Raw genomic sequence first — 23,226 nt, forward strand, 5'->3', positions numbered from 1 at the left:
TCGATCGTTTTATATTACATTTGCTGTCAAATCTGTACTTTTCTCACTCTCATGATAAAAGTATCAATGTATTATCATAAGATCCTTTGGAAAACTAAAGTTGATAATCATGCCAAATATTATAATACAGTAATTGGTTCAGTAGTTATAGTGTTATGAAATTATACAGAAACTCGCATTCATTTTCATATATATTGTCGTCGTTGCTGGAGAAGTTACTAACTCCGTGAATTGGAGTTTTTTGTAAGTTAATACAGAAAAATGAACAGCCCAAGAACAGTAAAATTATGTATAGGAGTAAAAACATATTAAAATACTAGAAAGAACATAAAAAGTATTGGCATTAATTAATAATGCCAAAGCGATTTCAGCTATGGTTTTCAACTTTAAAACAGCTATATTTGGAAACAGATATTTTGGGTTTAGGTCAAATAGTGATAGACATTTTACTTGTAGTTTGACCTGTGAACATTCGTGAGACCTTTCTTGCATCTATACGGGATGAACGTTTCCAGACGTAGTTTATTCCGAGATTTCGAATGCCATCCTATTTGAAATACCTTCCCAGTCAACATTTTTAAGTTGCCCTTCTGTCCAGCCCCCAGAGGGCACCAACTTACTTCGAGCAGGGGTAAAAGTGAGGGGAACGCAGGGGACGCCGTCCCCCACCTCCAAAAATATGAACGGAGTCTCCCCACTTTCTAAAAAATTACAATGAGCAAAGATAGGCAGGAGGACGGCGTGAAATCATGCCGCTATCTACCGTCCCTCTACCTTTTTAGGTCCACTTTTACCCCTGAGTTCGAGCACTTCCGTTAATGGACCCGCATCGTACATGCACTACCTGTTAGCAGAAATCTCCAACTTTGGACCATTTCTGGGAAAATAGCCCTCAGTCAAACTTTGTGGACATCCTGTATGCCATTTTTAATCAAGCCTATGTAGTTGTTTTCTAGAAACATTATTTTTGAGATGCACTTCCTAAAACACCAAGCAATGGTTACTAAATAACTAAATAATTAACTCTATGGACTATGGAACCCGAAGGTTCATTGCCGCATTCACAAAAGCTCTCCACTGACTTCTATCCTTAGCCAACTGGATTCAGTTTCTACTTTGTATTCCTATTTCTGCGAGATTCATTTTAATGTTGTCCACCCACCTGAGCCTAGCTATTCCTAATGGTCGTTTTCCGATTGGATTTCCAGTTAAAACTTTGAAAGTGTTCCTGTTTTCTTCCATCCTGGCCACATGACGTGCCAACCTGAGCCTCATACAATTTGATGACCCTAAGAATTTTTGCTAAATGTTAGGTAAATGATAGGAAATCTATGGTTACTTGACAATAAAAAATCCGCGTTTGCTTTCGAGGCATCTTTAAATTCATTGCCAATAATAGGGAAGGTAACCTTGGGAGTAACAAGTGCTTCAAAGTCTAGAAACTTTTTAGTATATTTTCAATATAGTCTTAGTGTATAATATTGTGTCTAGTATTATAATTTCAAAAATCCTATGTTTTTCATTAGAAACACACTAGAAGTTCTCTTAAATTCAAAATGAAGTGTTTGCAAATATTACCAAAATTCACGGTTATTTTTAACATGTAAAACATTTCTCTTCTGCTTGCAGAACCAGGAAATAAAGGGTACGGATCACTACACCATACTTTCTTGCTTTCTCAAGTGGGATTATACCATGTTGTAGTTACTACGGAAACATTCATTAACGAAATATAACCAAATTATAATAGACTTTTCAGGAAACTTTGTATAGAAGAAATTCGCCCCACGAGCAAACCTACTTCTAGTGATATTTGAAAAATAATTGAATAATGATTTATACTATCGTTGGTTTATTAAGATAACATTATTTATGAAATATGAACAAAATTGCCTGAATCGTTCTAGAGCAAATCTTCCTAGAAAAAACTCAACCCCCCAACAGTAAACTACTCCTTTGGGCTTTTCCAAAATAAACGGTTTATACTATCTTATAGGGTTGTTAACGAAATATTGGTTACGAAAAATGAACAAAATTGTTAGAGACATTTTCGAGAAAATCGTTTTTTTTTTACATTTTTACCCTTTTTTTTTTAAAAAAAAAAAAACACTTTGTAGGGTCTATAAAAAAACGAAAGGAAAGAAGTTTAAATTTGATGCAGATAAGTTAAACGGTATAGCCTCTAGGTCAGTGTACACGAGTACGAACAGAAAAATGGAATAACAGATGGACAAATACCGAAAAATAACTTTTTTTTCGGCATATACGTAGGTAGAATCCATGAAACGTGCAAATTTGTTAAAATATTTTTATTTTTTCGATCACCACGCTTCATTCTCTTCTTTCATCGCTCGAAAGTAGAAATGACCAAGATTTCAACGAACTTAAAACGTTCATTACTGAATTCTCTATGTTTCTCCCCTCTTTGTCTGTGTGTCTGTCTGTTATTTGCGAATTTTTCAATTTCGAGCCCTCCATTCGATAGAGCATCAAAAACAAAAAAAACAAAACACACACACAAAAAAAAAAAAAAAAAATGAAATGAAATGTTTGAGTTTTACGTCCCGCTGATATGCCGGTTAGGCTAAAGGAGACGGTGATGATGAGAGATGAATGAAATGGTGGAATGAAAAAAGTGGGAGGAAACGGAATAACCCCGTGAAAACCCACGCACACGGTGTTTGTCCACCACAAAGTTCACTTGGCGGGAGCAGGGTTTGAACCCAAAACCCCTAGCACCAGAGATGAACGCTCTACCACTGAGCCACCGCGGCCCCAGCATCAAAAACATTCTGAAAGAAGTGATGGAATTTTCGCGTCACTCTTACCGTTCCAGTGATATTAGCCAAAAAGTTCCAATTTCGGGAGATTTAAGGAGCCATATCTCGGAAACCATAAGTTATAGAGAGATGATATTGGTGTTGATATATACCAATATTGGTGTTGGTGTTGATCAATACCAATATTGGTTCAATACCAACACAAGTTATCGATTCAATAATTACTGCGTCATTAGTTATTATAATTACCTATACTGTATTGTCTATTGAATTTAATCAAATAAATTTAATATACAATTTCATATAAATTTCAAGAAAAACTAATTCTTCTTATCTTCGTTCTGGCAATGCTCTTCGAGCATTCTCAAATGGTTTATTACGGAAAAATCTTCTGCTATTCTGGCACCACTGTATATTCCAAGAGTCATTAGAATTAACTAAGTTAATGGTCTAAAAAAAAAAAGGACCTGAGTCCATTTTGAGTAGCTTTAAGATATTAATGAGAATCTATTTAAAACCAAGACATCAGATCTTTCTCCCGCTCATCCTACAGCATAAAGTTAACTATACAGTTCTGTAACAGCTTCGATATCTGCCCTTTGTAGAAAAAAAAAGCCCTACACAACGGGAAAAGTTCATAAACTGAATTTCAGAATAAAGTGTGATTCGGGTCTTTTCTGCAATTATTGATTGAACTATATGCCAAATTTATGTAATGCTTGTCAATTGCCTGCTCCGCTATTGAAATTACAAAGGAAACATCAATCGCACCTAAAAAGTCAAACTTCTTGTGGACTAGCTTTCACACAAAAATATTGCTTGTACAATCACACAATTAACAATATATTTAGTGCAGAGTGTAACAACCCTTACACAGGAAGGGACACAGTTGTCCCAGGCCTATCGCGATCAAACTCGATGAGTAGGTGGACGCTAACCTGAAACACTATAATTCGTTTCAAGTTTTTGCAACTTTTTCGTGAGGTCTGAGTTACAGATGTAGGGTACGGTATGTTACTGACACATGTTTGGCTTTTGTGTACTGAGTTCAATAACATTAGAACGCATATAGAGCAGTGTTCGAAGTGGAAAAAAAGCAGAGGTGGTATGTTTTATTATGATTTTGACTCAACATACCGGCTATCTAAATGTTGAAATACATTGTGGGTATGTTGTCTAAAAGATTGCATTTCTATTTACATAATGACTGAAAAAACATTGGAGAGCTTCTCTGTAGTTACGGGGGACATGGAGACTTTGATCCCCCGCCAAAAACTTTCTGAAAAAAAAAAATAATTAAAAAATCCCTTATTTTGTATTTGCGAGAATTATGCACGAAAATACTCAAAACGAGAGTTTCTAACATAACAGTTGCCTGCGGGAAACTCGCGAGCCCCACTCGACTGAGGGATATTCCAAACCGCCAGAAGATCCGCTCCCCACAGCAGACAACCCCTAAATTCGTTCATGTTCAACACACGACCTTTATATACATTAAGACAAGAAGACATACATATATAAGAATGAAACAACTCAATGTGAGACATCAACACATAAACTACATGAACCTCTTTAAAGGCACCTAATTTTAAAAACAAAAGGTAGGAAAAAGATAACGAAAATGTCGGTGTTGTTAACTTAGAAATTATTTATATATAAGAAAACAATCTTTTTACGTGCTGCAAACATATTCGTCAATTACTGTATATAAAAATGAGTTATTAAAGATATTTAGCATCTACTCTCCAGTGAGGATATGTCTTGATCACTGAAAAACCAGAGGTGGTATGCCTTCATCACTGAAAAACCAGAGGCGGTAAGGCATACCACCGCATACCGTCCCACTGATATGGAGAATAGACAAAAAACTGCTAGAGCAAACATGGATACATACTTCGTTTTCCCCTGGAGTAGTCTTCGGACCACTGAAGAAGCACGTGGGTGGAAGACCGTTCATCATAGATCTGGAAGTTTAGCAAGCTGTCATGACATAGTTTCAGGTACTTCACACAAATTTTTTTTAGAATGATTTCAACGTTTGGATGTACCAATAGAGCAAATGGTTGGACAAGTATAGTAATTGTGTTGAAAAGTATTGTGATCGCTGGCCTTCTAATGTGTTCAAGTATTTCTGCCTATGGGATCAACTGTGTCGATAAGAGCTGTTATTTTACTCCATTTGAATACGCTTAGTATATCCTAGGTTATTATTTGTATTTAAAGACAATTGTAGAAGTTTCCACTTATTTAATAAATATAACGTCTTCCCCGCGTGTTACCGCAGGCATTTTTTTAATGTCTTACTCTCCCTATGTTCCATTTCTCTTCGTCTTCGATACTGAATGCAAGTGAATAACACTAACACACGAAAGGCTACTGACCCCCCCCCCCCCGCAACCACTAAGAATATACAGTTCCAAAACTTTGCCTCATTTACAGCATTTCAAAGTTCTACACCTTAAAGTTTCGGATATCTGGAGAATGGCAAAAATCAATGAAGTCACTCATCCCGCCTTATAGTAAACAATTCCCGATTTCTCATTTTATTTAGAGCTTAGGTTGCAAGAAGACTTTTTATACAAAGTTTCAAAGTTGTACGCTTGTACTTTCAGAAATCTAGCGAGCATTATAAAAGCTATTTTAGCTCTCATTCCTCCATATAATATGTGATTCCCAAACATTTGCCTTATTTATAGCCTAGAGAGCAAGGAGAACACATATACAACATTTCATGATTAAATATCTAATAATTTTGGAGATCTGGCTAACGAAAAAAAAAAAAAAGTCCAAGCCGCCAGTCCGTCCTTAGGATACGTATTTGACAAAATTAACTCTCATCTTCAGTCTAAGTTACAAAGGAAATGTTTCCAGAAAAATTTAAAGCTTCTACATGTAGTAGTTTCTGAAATACGTTGATGAGTGAATCAGCAAGTCAGTCAAAGGATTTATTATTTTATATATTCATAGATTAAATCACTAATAATCAATACTAATGCGGAGAGGTTGGTTCTAGTTTCACGTCCTTTTCCAAATTTTACAAAGGACATAACCTAAAGTTTACGTGAACTTCAAGCTAAATGACATTTGAATCCAGAGTAGTTGGCGAATATATTAGTCATTATTCAAAAATCATCTTCAAAATAATATGCCCATTCTTACCACACTATTTTGCCTTCGACGATAGCTAATTTTTAGAATCGGAACACAAAATTCGTTAGTTCTATAGCGAAAGTTCTTTCAATCAGCAGTGAAAGCGCAAAGTGAATGTGATCGATGCTGGTTGCGCGGCTCTCTATTCCAGCTCTCTTGAACCTGGTATTGTGTCGTGGGGAATTGCCTATACCCTAAGGATGCTGTTGTATGATGGTTTGTGCTGTGGTTTGAGGCCCACAAGAATTAGGTTTTCTTGTTTATAACTTCGCTGTTGCATAAGAACGCAAAGAACGTAAACACAAAACTCAAAGTAAAGTGAATACTACCTTGATCAAAAAGTTCCTGGAATCACCACCGTGTGGCGCTCTCAGTCATCTGATTTGACCTTTTCTTTTCCTGTGGGTTGCCACAACTGTCAGCAATATTCACTCCCAATTTGAAGATCCTAGTTTGTGTAAGTGACACAGTGTTGAGTACATCTGTTTGGGTGCATGTTTCGGTTTTTGCAATGAAGTCAATTTTGCAACAACCAGTTTTATTAAATTTTAGGTTAAAGATGGATTCGATGCTGCATAGACCTTGAAAATGTTGGAAAAGTGTTTCGACAATGATGCTCTAAACAAAACAGCAATTTACCAGTGGTGAGCATTAAATGGGTCAAGACCGAAAAAAGCACGTCGATTTCAGTCGAAAAAGTTGATGCTCACGGTTTTCATGGATTATAGCGGTGTTATGCATCATGAATTTCTTCCAGAAAGTCAGACAGTCAACAAAGAGTATTGTTTGGGCGTTATGAGCAGTTTACGTGAAGCAATTGGCCTAAAATGAAAAGATCTAAGATCTCTGGAAGAACAACTCGTGAATTTTGCAACATGACAATGGAAGCTTCAACCAATGCTATCATTATCCGCGAGTTTCTCATCAAAACGTAACGAATACCACTCCGCAGCCACCGAATTCAACGGATTTAGCTCCGTGCGACATTTTCCCGTTTGATCGACTCAAGAAACCATTACAGGGAACACGTTGTAGCAGCCAAGAAGAGATAATATAAAAATCGAAGATGGTTCTGATGGACATACCGAAAATGGATCAAGCGCTGGCATAAGTGCTTTCCAGTCGATGGGGATTACATCGAAGGGGATAAAATAAATTTTCAGAAATAAACTCTTATTTTTAATTTTGTGAGTGAATTCCGGCAAGTTTTTGATCAAGGTAGTATGTGTTGCTTGCGCAGTTGGAAAAGTTCAATCTGTAGATTCTTGTATCAAAACATTGACAGAAACACACACATAATCGTTCAAAAGTGAACAACACAATACGAAAAACATTTATTTCGATTAGCCTAAAACTTACTGCATACTAACGGGTGATTCCTAAAATTTGCCACTAAATATGGTTCAGTATAAAAATAAAAAAAAGAAAAAATATGACATGTTAATTTATTGCAGTCTCTTGTACAGAATGAACTAAAAGAAATAACATAGATTAATTAATTCTTCCAGTGCGTCGAACGTGATCTAATTTTTTAGGTACACTATCTGCTATCCGCTATATGAGGTCCAAGTCTAATTTATCCAAACAATACTGTATTCTGTTTTTAAGATCCTTTACATTTTTGGCTTCGCACCCGTTTTGATGCCCAAGACCTTTAAGAATTGACCAAAATTGTTCAATTGGCCGAAGCTCCGGAGCACAAGATGGATTTTCTTGCTTAGCAACAAAAGTTATACTTTCATCGGTTAGATATGATATCACTTATTTCGCATGGGAGATTTAATTTATTTCGGAAAAACAACAGGAAAATGCCTAATTACAGTTTTCTATCATTGTATGATAATACACTTTAAAATACATATATAATAAAATAGTAATATGATAGCAAAATATACCTTTTATAGGTTAAAATACACATAGCACGACATAGAGGATACTGCAAATTTATATAGAATGAAAATTTTGTTTTTAACTAAAAATATCTATATCTGGCTGTCCTTGTGACATCTTATTATACAATATACACATTTTTTCTGACAGACGATACATCCAATCAGTGGCGGTTAATCTTAGTGTTGCAGCGTTGCGCAACGACCAAAGTATTTCAAGAAAAAATATTATTAGTAATAGTAGTAAAGAACAGAAAAAATACCTTCTAATACTCCCATTTTTAATTCTGTAACTGTCCATTTCGTTAATCAGTTTTAAAAAGCGAAAAATAATCTGTCACAGAGTCTTTAATTTATATTGTGTTGCAGCGAGCATACAACGACCAGATTCCTTCAGCGCGGGAATTGGAGCGAATGTTAAGTCTCCTTTCCCCTATCTTAGAAGTTAAAGGGTCTGGTCGTTGCAGTGCTTCTGCAACACATCACGGTTTCCAGTGAATGAGAAGGTTTCTCGCGCTAAATAAGCTTTCTGAATTTTATTTCACTAGCAATTAACAAATGGAATTTGTTTTTATGCATTCATATTTTTAAATTACGATACTTATACTGAAGCAAACCAATATAATGACAATTAAAAAAAATGATCACCCTCGTATTTTTCTTATTAAAATATGATAACGCTCACGGGCACTATCATTAAAACTTTGTTGATGTAAGCATGCATTGCTGATTCTTATGTAAACATGAAAACTATTACAGAATGTAAAATTATGTTTCTAAGAAGTAAGCTCATATTGTAGAAGTCAATTGATTTTTTCTGTTCAGTTTGATGTTTTCTTAATGTGGTGAAGCTGCTTTGACACGAGTGACCCATTTTTACCAGAGAAAATTCACTTCTACATTTGAAACACGCATATAGATAAGTTCCATGTATAACATTATTCACCTTACCTCATCTGGTCTCTACTTCTTCATTATCGTTCTGTAACCTAACCTATGTGTCTTACAGTGCTACGAAGGATGTTTATAGGCATGTTATTTACACGTACATTATACCTGTAATGAACTTATTAAAATCGTCAATATCGCATGGTTACATTGCATGAGCACGTTTTTCTTTCCGTGACCTACTGCCCAATAATAATAATAATAATAATAATAATAATAATAATAATAATAATAATAATAATAATAATAATAATAATAATAATAATAATAATAATATTTATAATAATAATAATAATAATAATAATAATAATAATAATAATAATAATAATAATAATAATAATAATAATAATAATAATAATAATAATAATATTTATAATAATAATAATAATATGGGATAAGGTGCTATGAACGTGTTGGGCAGATTAGAGGTTATCCTCTGAGCGCATCCCGAGGATTATCCTGACAATTGTCTAATAAGGGACGGAACACAGTTGTTCCAGGCCTATTTTGATCAAATTCGGTGGGTAGCTAGACCTTAACCTCTAACACTATAATCCATTGAAAGTTTTGCAACTTTTGCCTAGATCCGGAGTAATATGGTTTCTGAAATTTTGGGTATGTGTTATATATACGGGGTGTTTCAAAACAACACCGACAACGTTTGGGAGGTGATTCCTGACACAAGATAAGAAAAAAAGTATAGACCAACCTGGTTGCACAAATGCTTTTCTCGAAGTTACAGGCTGGCGAAAACATGAAAAAGTGAACTTTAAAGACCCATAGCTCCAAAACTATGGGACCTACCTTAGTCGGGTCAAGACTTCACTTAGGAACTAGCATATGCCCTATCAAAATATCCGAATTTCAGAATCCTACGGTACTTCAGCAACAATTCTTATAGAGGTAGTTGTGAGTACTTCACATAAAATGCCCGTAGCCAAACTCCCTCTATAAAAAATGTTGCGTGAGTACCTTAGAATTCTGAAACATGTATTTTTGCATCGCGCACATATCAGTTCCTAAGTGAAGTCTTGACCCAACTACGGTAGGTCCCATAGTTTTGGAGATATGGACCTTTAAAGCTATTTTTTTTCATATTTTCGGCAGCCTACAACACCAAAAGAAAGCATTTGTGCTCCCAGGTTGGTGTATACTTTTTGTCTTATCTTGTTGTCAGGAATCAGCTCTCAAACGTTATCGATGTTGTTTTGAAACACCCTGTATATATATGTTCTTTAAACCTGCAAGGAATCACTTGTTCAAGAGTCAATAATAAACATGTATGTAAGTTTCGAACTGTTGCGGATTTGCAAAACGTATTGTTTCACGTAAAATACTTATGTGTCAAGTGACATAATTGTTATATTCCACAAGATTCATCCAAATTACAAGGCTTGCCATGTTCAATTATACAATTATTCCATGTAGGCATTATGTTCTTTTGAAGCAAAGTTTTTTCTTTTTTTTTTTCCCACCAGACACAGAGGACGAATTCCGGGGTTTCACACAATGCACAATCATATCATCGCCAGAGAAGTTGAGGCATAATTGCGTCGGTGTCAAGAATTTACCAACCGTACCAAAGTCATACCAATCTTTACTACAAGTGAACCGAATAAGTTCCTTGAATCTCGGAGAACACATTGTCGATATCACATTGTGGTCACGATCACACAGTCGATATCAACTTTCATGTTTTCAGGGATCATGTCATTCATATCATTGGTAACTACTAATTAAATTCTGTTTGACATGGAATAAATAATTGTAATTTCATATATGTAATTAAACTATTATTTTAATTTAATTGTGAATGTTAATGATAATACTCTTCATTGTGGGTTGGGAATGAGATCTGAGGGTTGTAGTAAAGCTTGATAAATATTGCATTGTCGTAGCGAACGCATCAGAGCGGCGATTGCTTATTATTAAAAATTAGCGTTATTCACAGACAAAATATCGCCATTATAATACGATTTACAGAAAATAAAACGATTGTAACTGAAATATATATATAAAAAAGAATACTACAGGAAACTTTTGTGTGGCCACCTTAAATTAGCTAACAGTCCTTCAGATAATGTTTTGTTAGATTCAAACGAACTGACAGCTCAATCAAATTCTATCAACTTTCAATCTTGTAGACTTTGAAATGGATGAAGTTTTCACGAATTTATTTTTGAAATCAAAGAAAAGAACTTACCTCCTCTGTGAGACTTCCATTAGGGCAATCTCTTTTAAATCCTTTGTACCTATAAAATAAATAAATAAATAAATAAATACTGTTGGGGAATTTGTATCTTAAGAAATTACATTTCAAAGTACAAATTTCTTTTTTAAAAAAATACTAATCTTATCATCAATATGTTACTTGTTTACTGTTATAGTTTGCTTTAAAAACTTAGGAGGAGCAGAAATTTCACGAAAATAAAGAAGAAAGAAACAACCCTTTTAGCGTTGGAACTATTACAGAAGGTTATTTGATACATATTCGACCGATTTGGCAACGCTGCTATCGCCTGTGTAGTTGTATCAGAAACATAAATCTGCTGACATCTGTTCAATTCTCTCTTGCCTAATCCCATCTCTCCTAATAGCTTATCAGCAACACATGTCTCCACGATAAGAATTTCCGTCATTTTATGCGAGATGGGAATTCCCACCTTGCATAATCACATTTTACATGAAATGAAGACGAGAGAATGTCTGTACTCGTAAGGGAATTTTTGTACCAGATTAACAACCATCATTACTACGAAATTGTAAAATCATAAACACATTTGAAAATAAGTAGTAATGTCACGTGGACACCACGAAAAGGAATTTGGTTTGTGTGGCGTGATATTTTCTCAATTACTAGAAGTAGTAATACATTTCTACCATTTGGAGTTTTAGTAGAGATTAGAATGGAGAAAACCATATTCTTAGGATTCTTAATTGGTTGCAGAAATCTGCTTCTTGCTATCTACTAATGATTTTACTCCATAGCAGTTAACCTTAAAACCGGAAAATGAATAGTTTCTACCATCTCCGGTTTGAATGCCACTTCCGTGAACGAATTCGATTCCCAACTTTTGACACTCGATATTGTGACCAAAATAATTGGTGAACCATCAAGCATTTCCGGAGATTTTTCGTTTCCCCGACTGACACACAGTGTAAATATATAAAGGAGGTTTGGAAAATCTTACCCGTTAAAAATTAGGGATGGGCAAAACCGGATTTTAGAAAAACCGAAACCCGAAAAACCGACCCCACCGAAACCGGTTTCGATTTTCTCTAAAACCAGTTTCGGTTTTCAACAAAATCGGTTTTCTTCAAAACTGGTTTCGGTAAAAACGTTTGGAAAACACATAAAACTATTTCTGTGGAAACGGATTCGGTTTCCGGAGAACAACGAAACACTATTCTCATCAGAAATAGAACAAATTTTTGAAAAAAAAATGGAACCGGTTTTGAAGAAAACCGAAACCGGTTTTCTAAAAACGAAAACCTAATAACCGGTCTTTGTTCCCACCACTATTAAAAATCGACAACACTTATTAATCTCTACTAGAGATCATATGTGAAAAAAAAAATAATATAATTTCAATACTGGTAGTTTATCAGGTACATGAAAGATTGATTTCTAAAATTGATCTTTGTAAATAATTGTATTAGATTACTTGTTTTTGAACAAACCTAATTTTGATTTTCAATTTACAACATATTACCTTTATTCTTGGAGAGAAAGCATGAAATCCAGAAATGACTCTATATATAATTTCATGAAGGTCTTAAAATTTATCATCCTACATATGAATTGATGAACGGAAAAATTGATGACTGAAGAACACACAAATATATGTAGAAAATAACCCTTTTTTCGAATGTGTAGGCCATGAAACAATTAAAACAGTCGAAACATCGATTTCAGTTGTTTACTCTCATCTTTCCCATTTTCTTTCAGAAAGAACAAGTGAGAAATTAGCAATATGTTAATTGAGATGTGACAAATCTTGAAAGTTATAACAGAGACAACGCGCAGAATGTTTGCCAATCACAGGTTGGTATGCCATCAGCCACGTTTGGGCTGATGGCGATCTGCGTAATGTAAAATGTTACAGTGAAGACAATGAAATGAATGATGAAGCTAAGCTTCCAAAAAATATGCCCATTGGTGTGTAGGGTAATGCAGTCTTCACTTGGGTGAACCTCGTAATCTTCTTCACTCTCTTGCCCACTGCTGAAACTTACTGTGCTTGCTTCCACAAACATGTAACAATTGTAGCCCAGACTTGACACTGAGAACAAGGCCTCCAGTGAGAAATATGAAAATCAATTAAGTATTGTGTGTTATTTTAATATTTTGTTGCCCATATCAGAAATATCTAGTAACTGACAGTGAGAAGTTTTATTAGTTTTATTTTTTGGTACCAGCAAAGTTTTACGCGAAATATTTGACACTTCTACCAAGTAACGTACAACCAGTGCCGGATTTACGTTTAAGCTAAACAAGCTATAGCTTAAGGCCCCACTCACTTGGGGGCCCAAAAAATATAAAGAAAAAACTTATTATAATGTAATTTCTAAACAACAAGAAAAAGCAAATAAGATAAAACTCACATACAACAATGGTGTTTTGTATTGTTATTAACTAGGCTTTTATGAAGCAAGTAATAGGGATCTATTTCTCAGCCCCAATTGTAATGAGGCTCCTGTTTGTAATGGGCCCTTGTTTTCATTTAGATGTCCACCAAGTCCATAAATTATCATATAGCATATACTCAAACCTTAAACAAAGACAATCGACATTTTGTCGTTGAAAAAGAAAGCATGACGTATAAAGAGTCACTTTCAATAGCTTAGGGACCCTTCAAACCTAAATCCAGCACTGCGTATAACGCATTATATTTTCTGTAATATTTCACGAAAGCAGTGTTGTGAGATATAGATTTACCGACATTTCCATGAATAACAGTAGTAACATCTTATGTGAAATATGTTCCTAGCACAAGTAAAAACTAAACATCGTTGCACTGCTATTCATACAAATGCTGTCAGATATATCATACTATGACAACACTACTTTCGTAAAGGTTTGCATGATTTCGTTGCATGTTACTTGGTGTAATTATCAAATATAGTACATAAAGCTTATAAAAACTAATACTAACTTTCAGTTACTAGATGTTTCTGATATGGGTACAATAATATTAAAATAACACATTTTTACCAGAGTTTAGCTCTGAAGCGCCACCTGCTATACGGTGACGAGTGTTGAACTATTACCTTTCCGTTCCGAACCAACTGTCAGACTAATCCAATCAAGTGTAGTCGGAACGACCGATGCCGACACAAGGGTTTCTTCACCTGGGCAATTATCCCAAGGGTAGTCCTACCTACAAATTATATCATTTCTCATTGTTACTCATTCTTCATATCAGCCAGTGGGTTTGGAAAATGAAATAAAGTGTTTGAGTTTTACGTTCCATGATTATGCCGGTTAGGCTAAAGGAGACAGTGATGATGAGAAATGAATGAAATATGCAGAATGAAGAAAGTTGGACGAAACGAGAGAACCTCGAGGAAATCCACGCACACGGTGTTTGTCCACCACAAAGTTCACTTGGTGCGAGCTGGGATCGAACCAGGGACCCCATGTACCAGTAATGAACGCTCTACCACTGAGCCACCGCGGCCCCCAGTGGGTTTGGAGTTCATAACTGGATTCACCAAATATGGCGACAGGTGGACAGCACCTCGAACTTCCTACAGTCACGGCTTGCCCTACTGTATCCTCTGTTGTGGTAGACTTAAGGTGTAGGCATCACAACTCACATCGCACCGACAACAGCCCAAAAGGATCTCGCTCGGCAATCAATAGTGAATATCACACACTATCTCCTAAGCATCATCGTCGAGATAGCATTTCAAACTCCGATAATGATAAACTTCAAATCTTTGACAAAGAATTTTCCACACTATCTGATACCATGAAGCAACCAGTTAACTCATTCCTGACCACCAACTTCAACAAAAAATTTCAAGACACAAAGTATATCAATCTTCAGCTCACCAAATACTATCGTTGAACTCAGATCTCACAAATTGTCGAAACACGCAATGGGATGGTCATCAAATCTCCAGATCAACGCTTGGCTAACGTATAAAATATACATACTGTAAATCCAAGAACTGTTTTAATACTGAAACAGTGAGCATCAATGATTACCATCTGGCTTTTCCAGACTACACCCCTTCTTCAAATATCAGAACTGTAAAATGTCCAAGTAATAGTTTTAAATATTTATGAACATTTATAGACTTTATATTATCACAAAAAAATAATAATAAAAAAATAAAAAAAATAAAAAAATAAAAAATAAATGCATGTTTTTTAATAACCATTTTAGCGAAAGAGCTTTTTATCTGGCATCGTTTTCAGGATTTAGAATTCGGATTTCTGGGCTTTCGGCATCTATGGTCATTTAGCTCGTCACGTATGAGGTTTAACGTCCCTCGGCGAGCACACTATCCGGGAAAAGGGAAGGAAGAAAAGATTGGGGAAGGAAGGAAGAGAAATGGGACCTATAAGTTAGGAATCACACCAGCATTTGCCTGGTGTGAATGAGGAAAACCCAGGAAAACCTCATTCACGATGACTGGCCTGAAAAAGCTTTTTACACTTTTTTGACCGAGTGCCCCCACCAGGAATCGAACCCTGGACCGCTCTTGGCTACAGTTATTCGTAATTAGTTCATCTTTAAGAATTTCGGCAACAGTGCCCAACTTACTAAACTTCCTGATCAGTGGAGCAAACGTCAAACTCCGCCACATTGTACACCTGCTTTTTCTATTGCCATGCAAGGTATCATCCCGAGTTTACAAACGACGGTATCTTTCATGAACTTACGGAAGGAGGGCATTCAATTCCCAAATGCATCCGCATTCGCAATGAACGCAGTCCCACTTCTATGACCGTGTGTTATCTTCCTCGTAGCACTCAATTAACCACCTGCGTAATAACGGAGTCTATACTTATCTCAAACGGCATCATGTTGAATCCTCACGCATTGCTCAACCAATTCCAATTCGTTTTGAACACTAAGAAGAATATATCACGCACACCACCACCATCTGCTAGAATATGCTGAAATGTGGATATTGTGCAGGGTTACATTCAACATAAACATGTACGAACAATCAACGTCCACCATAGTGCTCAGCTTGCTCTGAGCATCATCCAACCTACAATTTTAAGTATCAAGCTCGAACCGCTGCTTCATCGGTTAAAAATAACTTAGTGACTCCACTCCGTACTCCCAGCAATCCGCCGACCGATCTGTTCCTTCATCTGATCTACAACTTGATAATTGGACTGTGACAGTCACTTAACTTCTTCAGTTCATCACATTAACGCGACAAAACGTGCACCGCTTTGTACGGCAGCACGTACAACAAGTACAATTTGTTGCACCCTGAATATTCCATACTACCTTCAATGCCACTTACAGAGGTCAGCGAATTCTTTTTCATATCCCCCTTTGGTAACATCTGTTTAACGTTGCGCTTTTATTATTGATATCGTTATTATTTTTCTAAACATCAGTTCATTCAACAAACACTTCGTATAGCTTCTAGTGGAGGTGCATTCATTAGCATTTCTATTACACGAAACGCACTTAACACCACGCATTTCTTGTAGTAAGTTTTCAGTATATCAGATATTCCGCGAAGAAAATCAAACTCAGGTCCAACGTGCCAATGACGGGGTACTCATTGGTTTTGCCTCTCACTTATCCTATCGTAGTTTTTAAGTTCCCATCCAAAGCCTTCCAGAATATCTTATTACAACCGTCTATTTGTCTATTTCAAGAATTTACGCAGAGTGTACATCACCTTGGCGACCATCTACGTTCGCCATAGTCATGCAATACTATACACCTTCCTTCATTATATTGCAAACAACTTTCGAAGCTTCATAACAATGTGTGATATCAACATTTATAGTAGATTCGCTTTCCAGAAGGGTCAACTCAAGAACTTCCTTGTGCCACACATTGCTTGCGTCCTGTACAAAGTTACTAAATCAACACGTTATTTCTCAGACACCACACCACATGATGCTATCACCTCTATTATCCTCCTAGGAAAATACCATCTCGATGTTCTATACTTTATTGACATCAACCACATTCAACCTAATTATCAAAACGTTCTTTTCACTACTGCTGTTCTGTGAACTTTGCATCTAGGGAGGTTCCTAAATTTGATAAATCTAATAGGGATATCTACAGACTTCATCTTTCCCAGCTCGAAATTCTGGAACCGCCAACTACTGAGGATGAAATGTACTCGGCTTTCGACACTATTACCTCTTCTACACACACACGGCATCTGGAAAGAACATAACTACCTCACAAACGCATGTGTACATTCTAACAAAGCTCATTGTGTAACTCATTATAATCCAGAGCAGCCCTAGGTTCGGAAGATAACATAAATTTGTCCCACTTAACCTTTCCTATATTGTACTGTGGTGTCAAGTGACGGACTTCCGGTTTCGATTTTTGGTGGAAGAACTTTGAACTCACAACGGTGGATTGAATTCCATCATAATGTAGATTCAAGTGTCATGTAGCTTCAGCACTGAAAAGTGATGTCAGAGTTCAACTAACCAATCGTATCTATGTCGTTTAAAGAAAACCTTGGGACCAATACTCGACACAACAGGGAAGACCCGTTCACATTTTTCTCCTATAGTTTTGTAACAAGCTTCGATGATGCCAAAATGATGCCAGCGTACACCTATTTTTCAATTAAGTGACTTCAAACCAAAGCAGATAGTAAGGCTGTGAAAGATTGGGTAGTTTCCTGCTAAATTGTCACTTGTGCGTCACAATCTGTCAGTGTTCTATCAGTTTTATAGATGTGTGGTTACCACAATAAACCTGTTTTACCCCAGTGTACCCTTAATGCACTGGAAATACCCTGAGCAGAAAGATAATTAATGCCACCTTAATATCTTGCATAATAAAAGCCGCTGTATCCTGTCAGGTCTCCGAATCTAAGCTACATTTATCATATATAGAAAAAGATCGAACGGTACTTGATCATTAGACATTTTTCGAAATCCACAATTGCCCAGCCACTTCAAGATCTGCAACGAACGTGGAATAGTATAGGCAGACTTCCAGCATTTATGCAACCGAATTTAATTCCCCAAATCAGTAGCTTGTGTCGCCGATATGGATGATTATATATACTATTGAAATGAATGTTATGCACATTTGAACTCTTCTGTAGCATGTTTGTGATATTCCACTGGCATTACCTTGCGATTACTACCACCTTCTGTTTCTTGTATATTAAGTTTGGGCTTAAATCATGAATTCGTATCAGACATTTTGAAGTTTATTTCCGACAGTATATTTTCATATATTGATTTTAATATATATTTTTATGGCAACAAATTTAAATATCTAACACTGATTTGTGAGAAGGGTTGGTATTGCTCCCTTATGCCAATGATATGCAGTATACTTGTTATGTTATATTATATCACAAAGTAAATACGAAACACAATACATTTTAAACAACAGCAAACTTTACAAAGTTGTTTCTTTGGTTAAGACTATTGTTATTCAAGGTAGCATCACAACAAAGAAGTTAAAAATTATAATATTGACACTTACCATTTTCTAATCTCCTTTTCAGTAACTGAAAAGAAAAGAAAATAATTATAAAATATTTTTAGTAAGGATAATAACTTAATTTTGTCACAAATTAATAACAATATTAATAAGAAATGTTTTAAATTGCAAAACGTGTCTTTAAAGTAGGAATCGAGCTCAAAGACCGATCACTGAAATCAGAAGGCTTAAGAATATCACTTTATTTCTTCCAATCAAATATTACATGAAATTATTATTCTATATTGTAGAGCTTGATGGATATCATCATCATCATCATAGGTATTCTGCCATTATTGGCAGGTCACTTGTAGCTACTGAGAAGCCCCTTCCATGCTCCACAGTTTTAAGCTACTCTCCTCGGTTTCACGTGCAATTTTTCTGCTTGATAACGTGTTTTTTGTCCCTCCCTGTCTTTCCTGCCACCATACCCTCTAACACGTCCCACATGATACAGTTTCTTTTCAGTCAACGTCCCAACAAGTTTTTCTTTCTCTTCTCAATTACACCTAAAATTGTTGTTTTCTTCCTCACTGTTTTTAACACTCTTTCAATCGATTTACGTTTAACCCAGCTAATTTTCTGCATTATTCTCTACACCCAAAATTTCAAGAGCTTTCAGTCTTTTTTCATCGCCTTTGTGCAATGTTTATATTTCTGCTCCATACACTATAATACTCCATAGGAATCACTTTATGAGTCCTTTTCTTAAATCATTATTCAACGACCCACAACATAGACTTTTCTTCCTCATAAATTCTTCTCTTACCATGCCTATCCTTCCTTTTATTTCGTGTTTGCACTTCATATCATCACTAATAATAGTACTCAACTATCAAAAAACTACTAAACCGGTTCTATTTTCTCCCCTCCTACTTTTATATTTGACACCGACTGCTTCATTCCAATCATCACCCCTTTTTGTTACTCTAACATTTATTTTCGTCCCATATTCTCCACATTCCTTACTCAAGTTTTCTAACATTTTATTGATTTTCTTTTCAGATTCCACGACAAAAGTGTCATATTATCTGCAAACAGTATACTGTCTACTATGGTTCCGAGAACTACTTTGCTATGTTCCGGTGTAATGTTAATGCTCTGTTCGAGAACATAGAAAGTGGAATAAATTTCAAGTTTGAAACTTAAAATCTTACTACTTACACATAGTAAAAATACAGATTTATATCTGATTGATATTTCGTATTCTAGAGTGCTATTGTAAGGAAATTTTCCCTTTGTAAGAACTGTTTCTTATCTTGTAGCATTTTATACATATATTAAGAATCTTCATCCCGGCGAAATTAAAAAACCGCTAATTTTACAGTAATTATGTGATATCCTCAAATAGATAAAAGATAATTGAAATGTGGAACAAGAGCGACCTAGACAATATTATTTTGCGTGAGGTACCGTTATCACAAGTCACCTAGTGGCTTTCCGTTTTCAGCTGTTTAGAAACGCAAAAATAAATGCCGATTTTCAAAATGGCTTGAAATCGAAAGCAGATAAGTGAGTCGTGATAACGGTTTCTCATGTAAAATAATATTGTCTCGGGCGCTCTTGTTCCACATTTCGATTATATTTTATCTATTTGAAGATATCACATAATTACTGTAAAATTAGCGGTATTTTAATTTCGCCGGCATGAAGACTCTTAAGATCTACCCAAGAAATTTTTGATACTATACTGGGCTTAATTACTTACTAGGCTTAATTAGTTACTTACTGGGTTAATTTTGATGTTACTATATCATTAAATGATACAAAATATTTAGCTTAGCTTCTCTCATCATAATTTTCAGCTGTTAAAGATGTTGAAAGTGTGTAGACAAAGTATGTTACCATTATTTCCATCACAAATTTTTGGAAGTGTTTGACAAGCCTCGAGAACGTTGAATTTTAATATTGAAGCAAAAAGAATGTATTTTAAATGATATACAACCAAAATTGTTATTTCGAATGTGCTTAATGTTTTCTTGATCTACCCTGGAAAATTATGAAACACACTGTATTTTAGTGTAAAACATTTAGTGCATATTAAAAAAATAGCTTATAAGAACAGTAGGATGCTGGTTCTTTATGATGTTTTACCGAGCAACCCCACATTAAATTTGATTATCTGGATTTTATACTCACATACTAGTTCTTTCAAATGTATGAGAAATCAATAGTTATGATAAACAAATGTACCAGTAAAATTCATAATGTCACAAATAATATTTAGGTTGAGTACCAAGCTGATTCACTACTCAACAATTAAGAATTTTAGTAATTATGTATTAAATGCACAGAAAATAATAACAATGTGGCGTCCCTTTTTCCAGCACATCAAATTCACAAGACGGAAAGAGTAATGTTACAAAACTATATAATCAGAAAAAATAATATTCATTCGTCAACTGTTAATAGATTGCCATGCTTACGACGATTCGTCAATGTATAAGCTTGGAACAGACAGCCTGACTATTATGACTTATGTTCGGATTTGTATGTAATTACATATTTTTCTTTCATATGTAGGTTCGTCAAATCCTTAAATGTTTGTGATTCATACCTCTAGAGTGCTTCAACTCAAGTTTCATATTACATATTTTTACATATTTTGACCAATATTACATATTTCTCTGGTTTCTACATTTTTTTTTACATAAAACTGACTTAAAATTTTGCGTTTACTGAAATTTTAATTAAAAAAAAAAAAAACATAAACTCTGCAACTGTGCAAGGCTTGCATTTAGATACAATTTTGTCATGTCTATCTTTTCGTTTCTTTACCGAAAGAGAAAAATCTCTCTCTTTTCTTATTTGTCAAAACATGTTTCGTAGAATTTTCGCCGATTACAAAAGAAATATAAGAAGAAACAAGTAAAAATCATCCCTCCGGGGTACATTAGCAGCGCCCTTTATTTTCAACTCTGGAGGAAGACAGAACACGTGTCTGACAGGCGATTGACCAGGAAATTCCTAAAATGAAATCTATTTGATTGTTGTCGGAGGTCGGACGGAAAAAAAGATGAAAACAAATCTTGCAATTTAAGTTAAAACTGCATGCTAGTGTGCTTCCAGGAATTTACTGCAAGAGTTCGTTCCAAGAAGCTAGTGACAATGGCAATATCATAGCAGGTAACCTAAGCTTGCAAAGAACTTCGCCTCTTCAACTGAATGACAGGAGGACAGTACTCTAGTATTGCAGTTGTAAAACGCACGTGTTCTGTATTGACCGTCGAAGTTAGAAATGGCTCCGGTTGCCTCAACTTTATCCGCGAAATTGCGGTCGTGGGTAACTATCGATGATGCGTTTACTACGGACGGTAAAGTGGTGGTGAGCCAAGTGTGTGATAAAAAAAATTTGATGTTCAATGAAATCTCAGTTAGAACAACATGTACAAAGTGCACTCCATGCAAGAAGTAAAAATTTGCGAACTGCAAAAAAAAAAAAAAAAAAGAAAAAGTACTCTTGACGCAAATGCATCAAGATAGTTCAGTGAGTGAGTTTTTAAAAGACTTGTGCCAAGCAATGATAGCAGCAAACATTCCTTGGAACAAAGTTCAAGTGCCAAAATACCGTGCTTTTGTGGAGAAGTACTGCGGACTTCGAATTCGTCACGAATCCACTCTTTGAAAGTATTATCTCGAAGTTTGTTATAGGGAAGCTATATATACCATTAGAGCAGAAATAGGTAGTTCATATATTTGAATTTCTGTGGACGAAAGAACAGACGTTTTGGGACGTTATGTACCAAATTTAGAGATTGGAAAGTTAAGTGAAGATGCTCCATCTAAATCCTATCTTATTGCGAGTAAATTGCTGGAACACATGAATCATTCCACGATTGCTCGCTTTGTAAACGATGGTCTTAAAGTGTTGTGGGTGGGAGGAGTTTAGGAAGAAAAAGTTCTTGTTCTCTATACAGACAGTGCAGCGTACATGTTAAAAGCGGCTAGAACACTTATAGTTTTTTACCCTCACTTAATTCATTTCACCTGTATGGCCCATGCTCTTCAGCGTGTTGCTGAAGAGGTGAGAGACAACTTTTGCTAAGTAAATCAACTAGTTTCTTCCACGAATAAAAAAATGTTTGTTAAGGCGCCACAACGTGTTCAAGTTTGCAGAGATCAAATGCCAGACGTGCCACTTCCTCCGGAGCCTGTACTAACTCGATGGGACACTTGGATACAGGCAGTACATTTCTACAATGAACATTTAAAAAAAAATATGCCTGTTTTTCATTCATTTCCATCGGAGTCTGCTGTGTGAGTTAGCATTGCTCAGAAACTGTTTAATGACTCAAAAGTAGCGTGTAATATCGCATACATAAACAGCAATTTTGGTTGGCTATCTACAAGCATTAAAAAGCTAGAGACTGTTGGCGGCCTCTTCCGGAATCCATAGAAATCATAGAGGATGCAAAGAGACTGCTACAAGCTGTGTGTGGAGATGTAGGAGAAAAAGTTCGAAAGAAACTAAATGCAGTGCTGGAAAGAAACCCGGGTTACGACAGCCTATTGGCAGTGTGTGAGATTCTCAGTGGTGAAACAAGAACTCTCCCTGAAGATATTTCCCTCAACTACATCCCCCTGTTGAAATACGCTCCTGTTACCTCATCTAATGTGGAGAGATCATTCTCTGCACACAAAAGTATTTGGTCTAGGAATTAATTCGTGCGGGTGGACAAGAGATGGTGCAACGAACGGAGCGTCCCACAGTTCCGTGTATCCACACATGTGTTGCAAACCCCTGTCATCGCGTATCGTTCGTAGTATAGGGCAGTGGATTAAAGC

General features: G+C 35.7%; 1 protein-coding gene across 1 annotated transcript in view; it reads right to left on the minus strand.

Moving 5' to 3' along the window:
- The window catches only part of LOC145673742 (frequenin-2-like), a 70,286-nt gene that overhangs the window by 26,707 nt on the left and 20,353 nt on the right, over positions 1 to 23,226 (minus strand). Inside the window, exons 2-3 of the mRNA XM_081743486.1 lie at positions 18,445 to 18,469; positions 10,971 to 11,019 (exon numbers count right to left, since the gene is read on the minus strand). Of these exons, the coding sequence (XP_081599612.1) occupies positions 10,971 to 11,019; positions 18,445 to 18,469 (74 nt within the window). The remainder of the gene's footprint in view (positions 1 to 10,970; positions 11,020 to 18,444; positions 18,470 to 23,226) is intronic.

The sequence above is a fragment of the Thermobia domestica genome, chromosome 17, assembly GCF_964235325.1.
Source record: "Thermobia domestica chromosome 17, izTheDome1.hap1.1, whole genome shotgun sequence".
Classification (NCBI taxonomy): Eukaryota; Metazoa; Arthropoda; class Insecta; order Zygentoma; family Lepismatidae; genus Thermobia; species Thermobia domestica.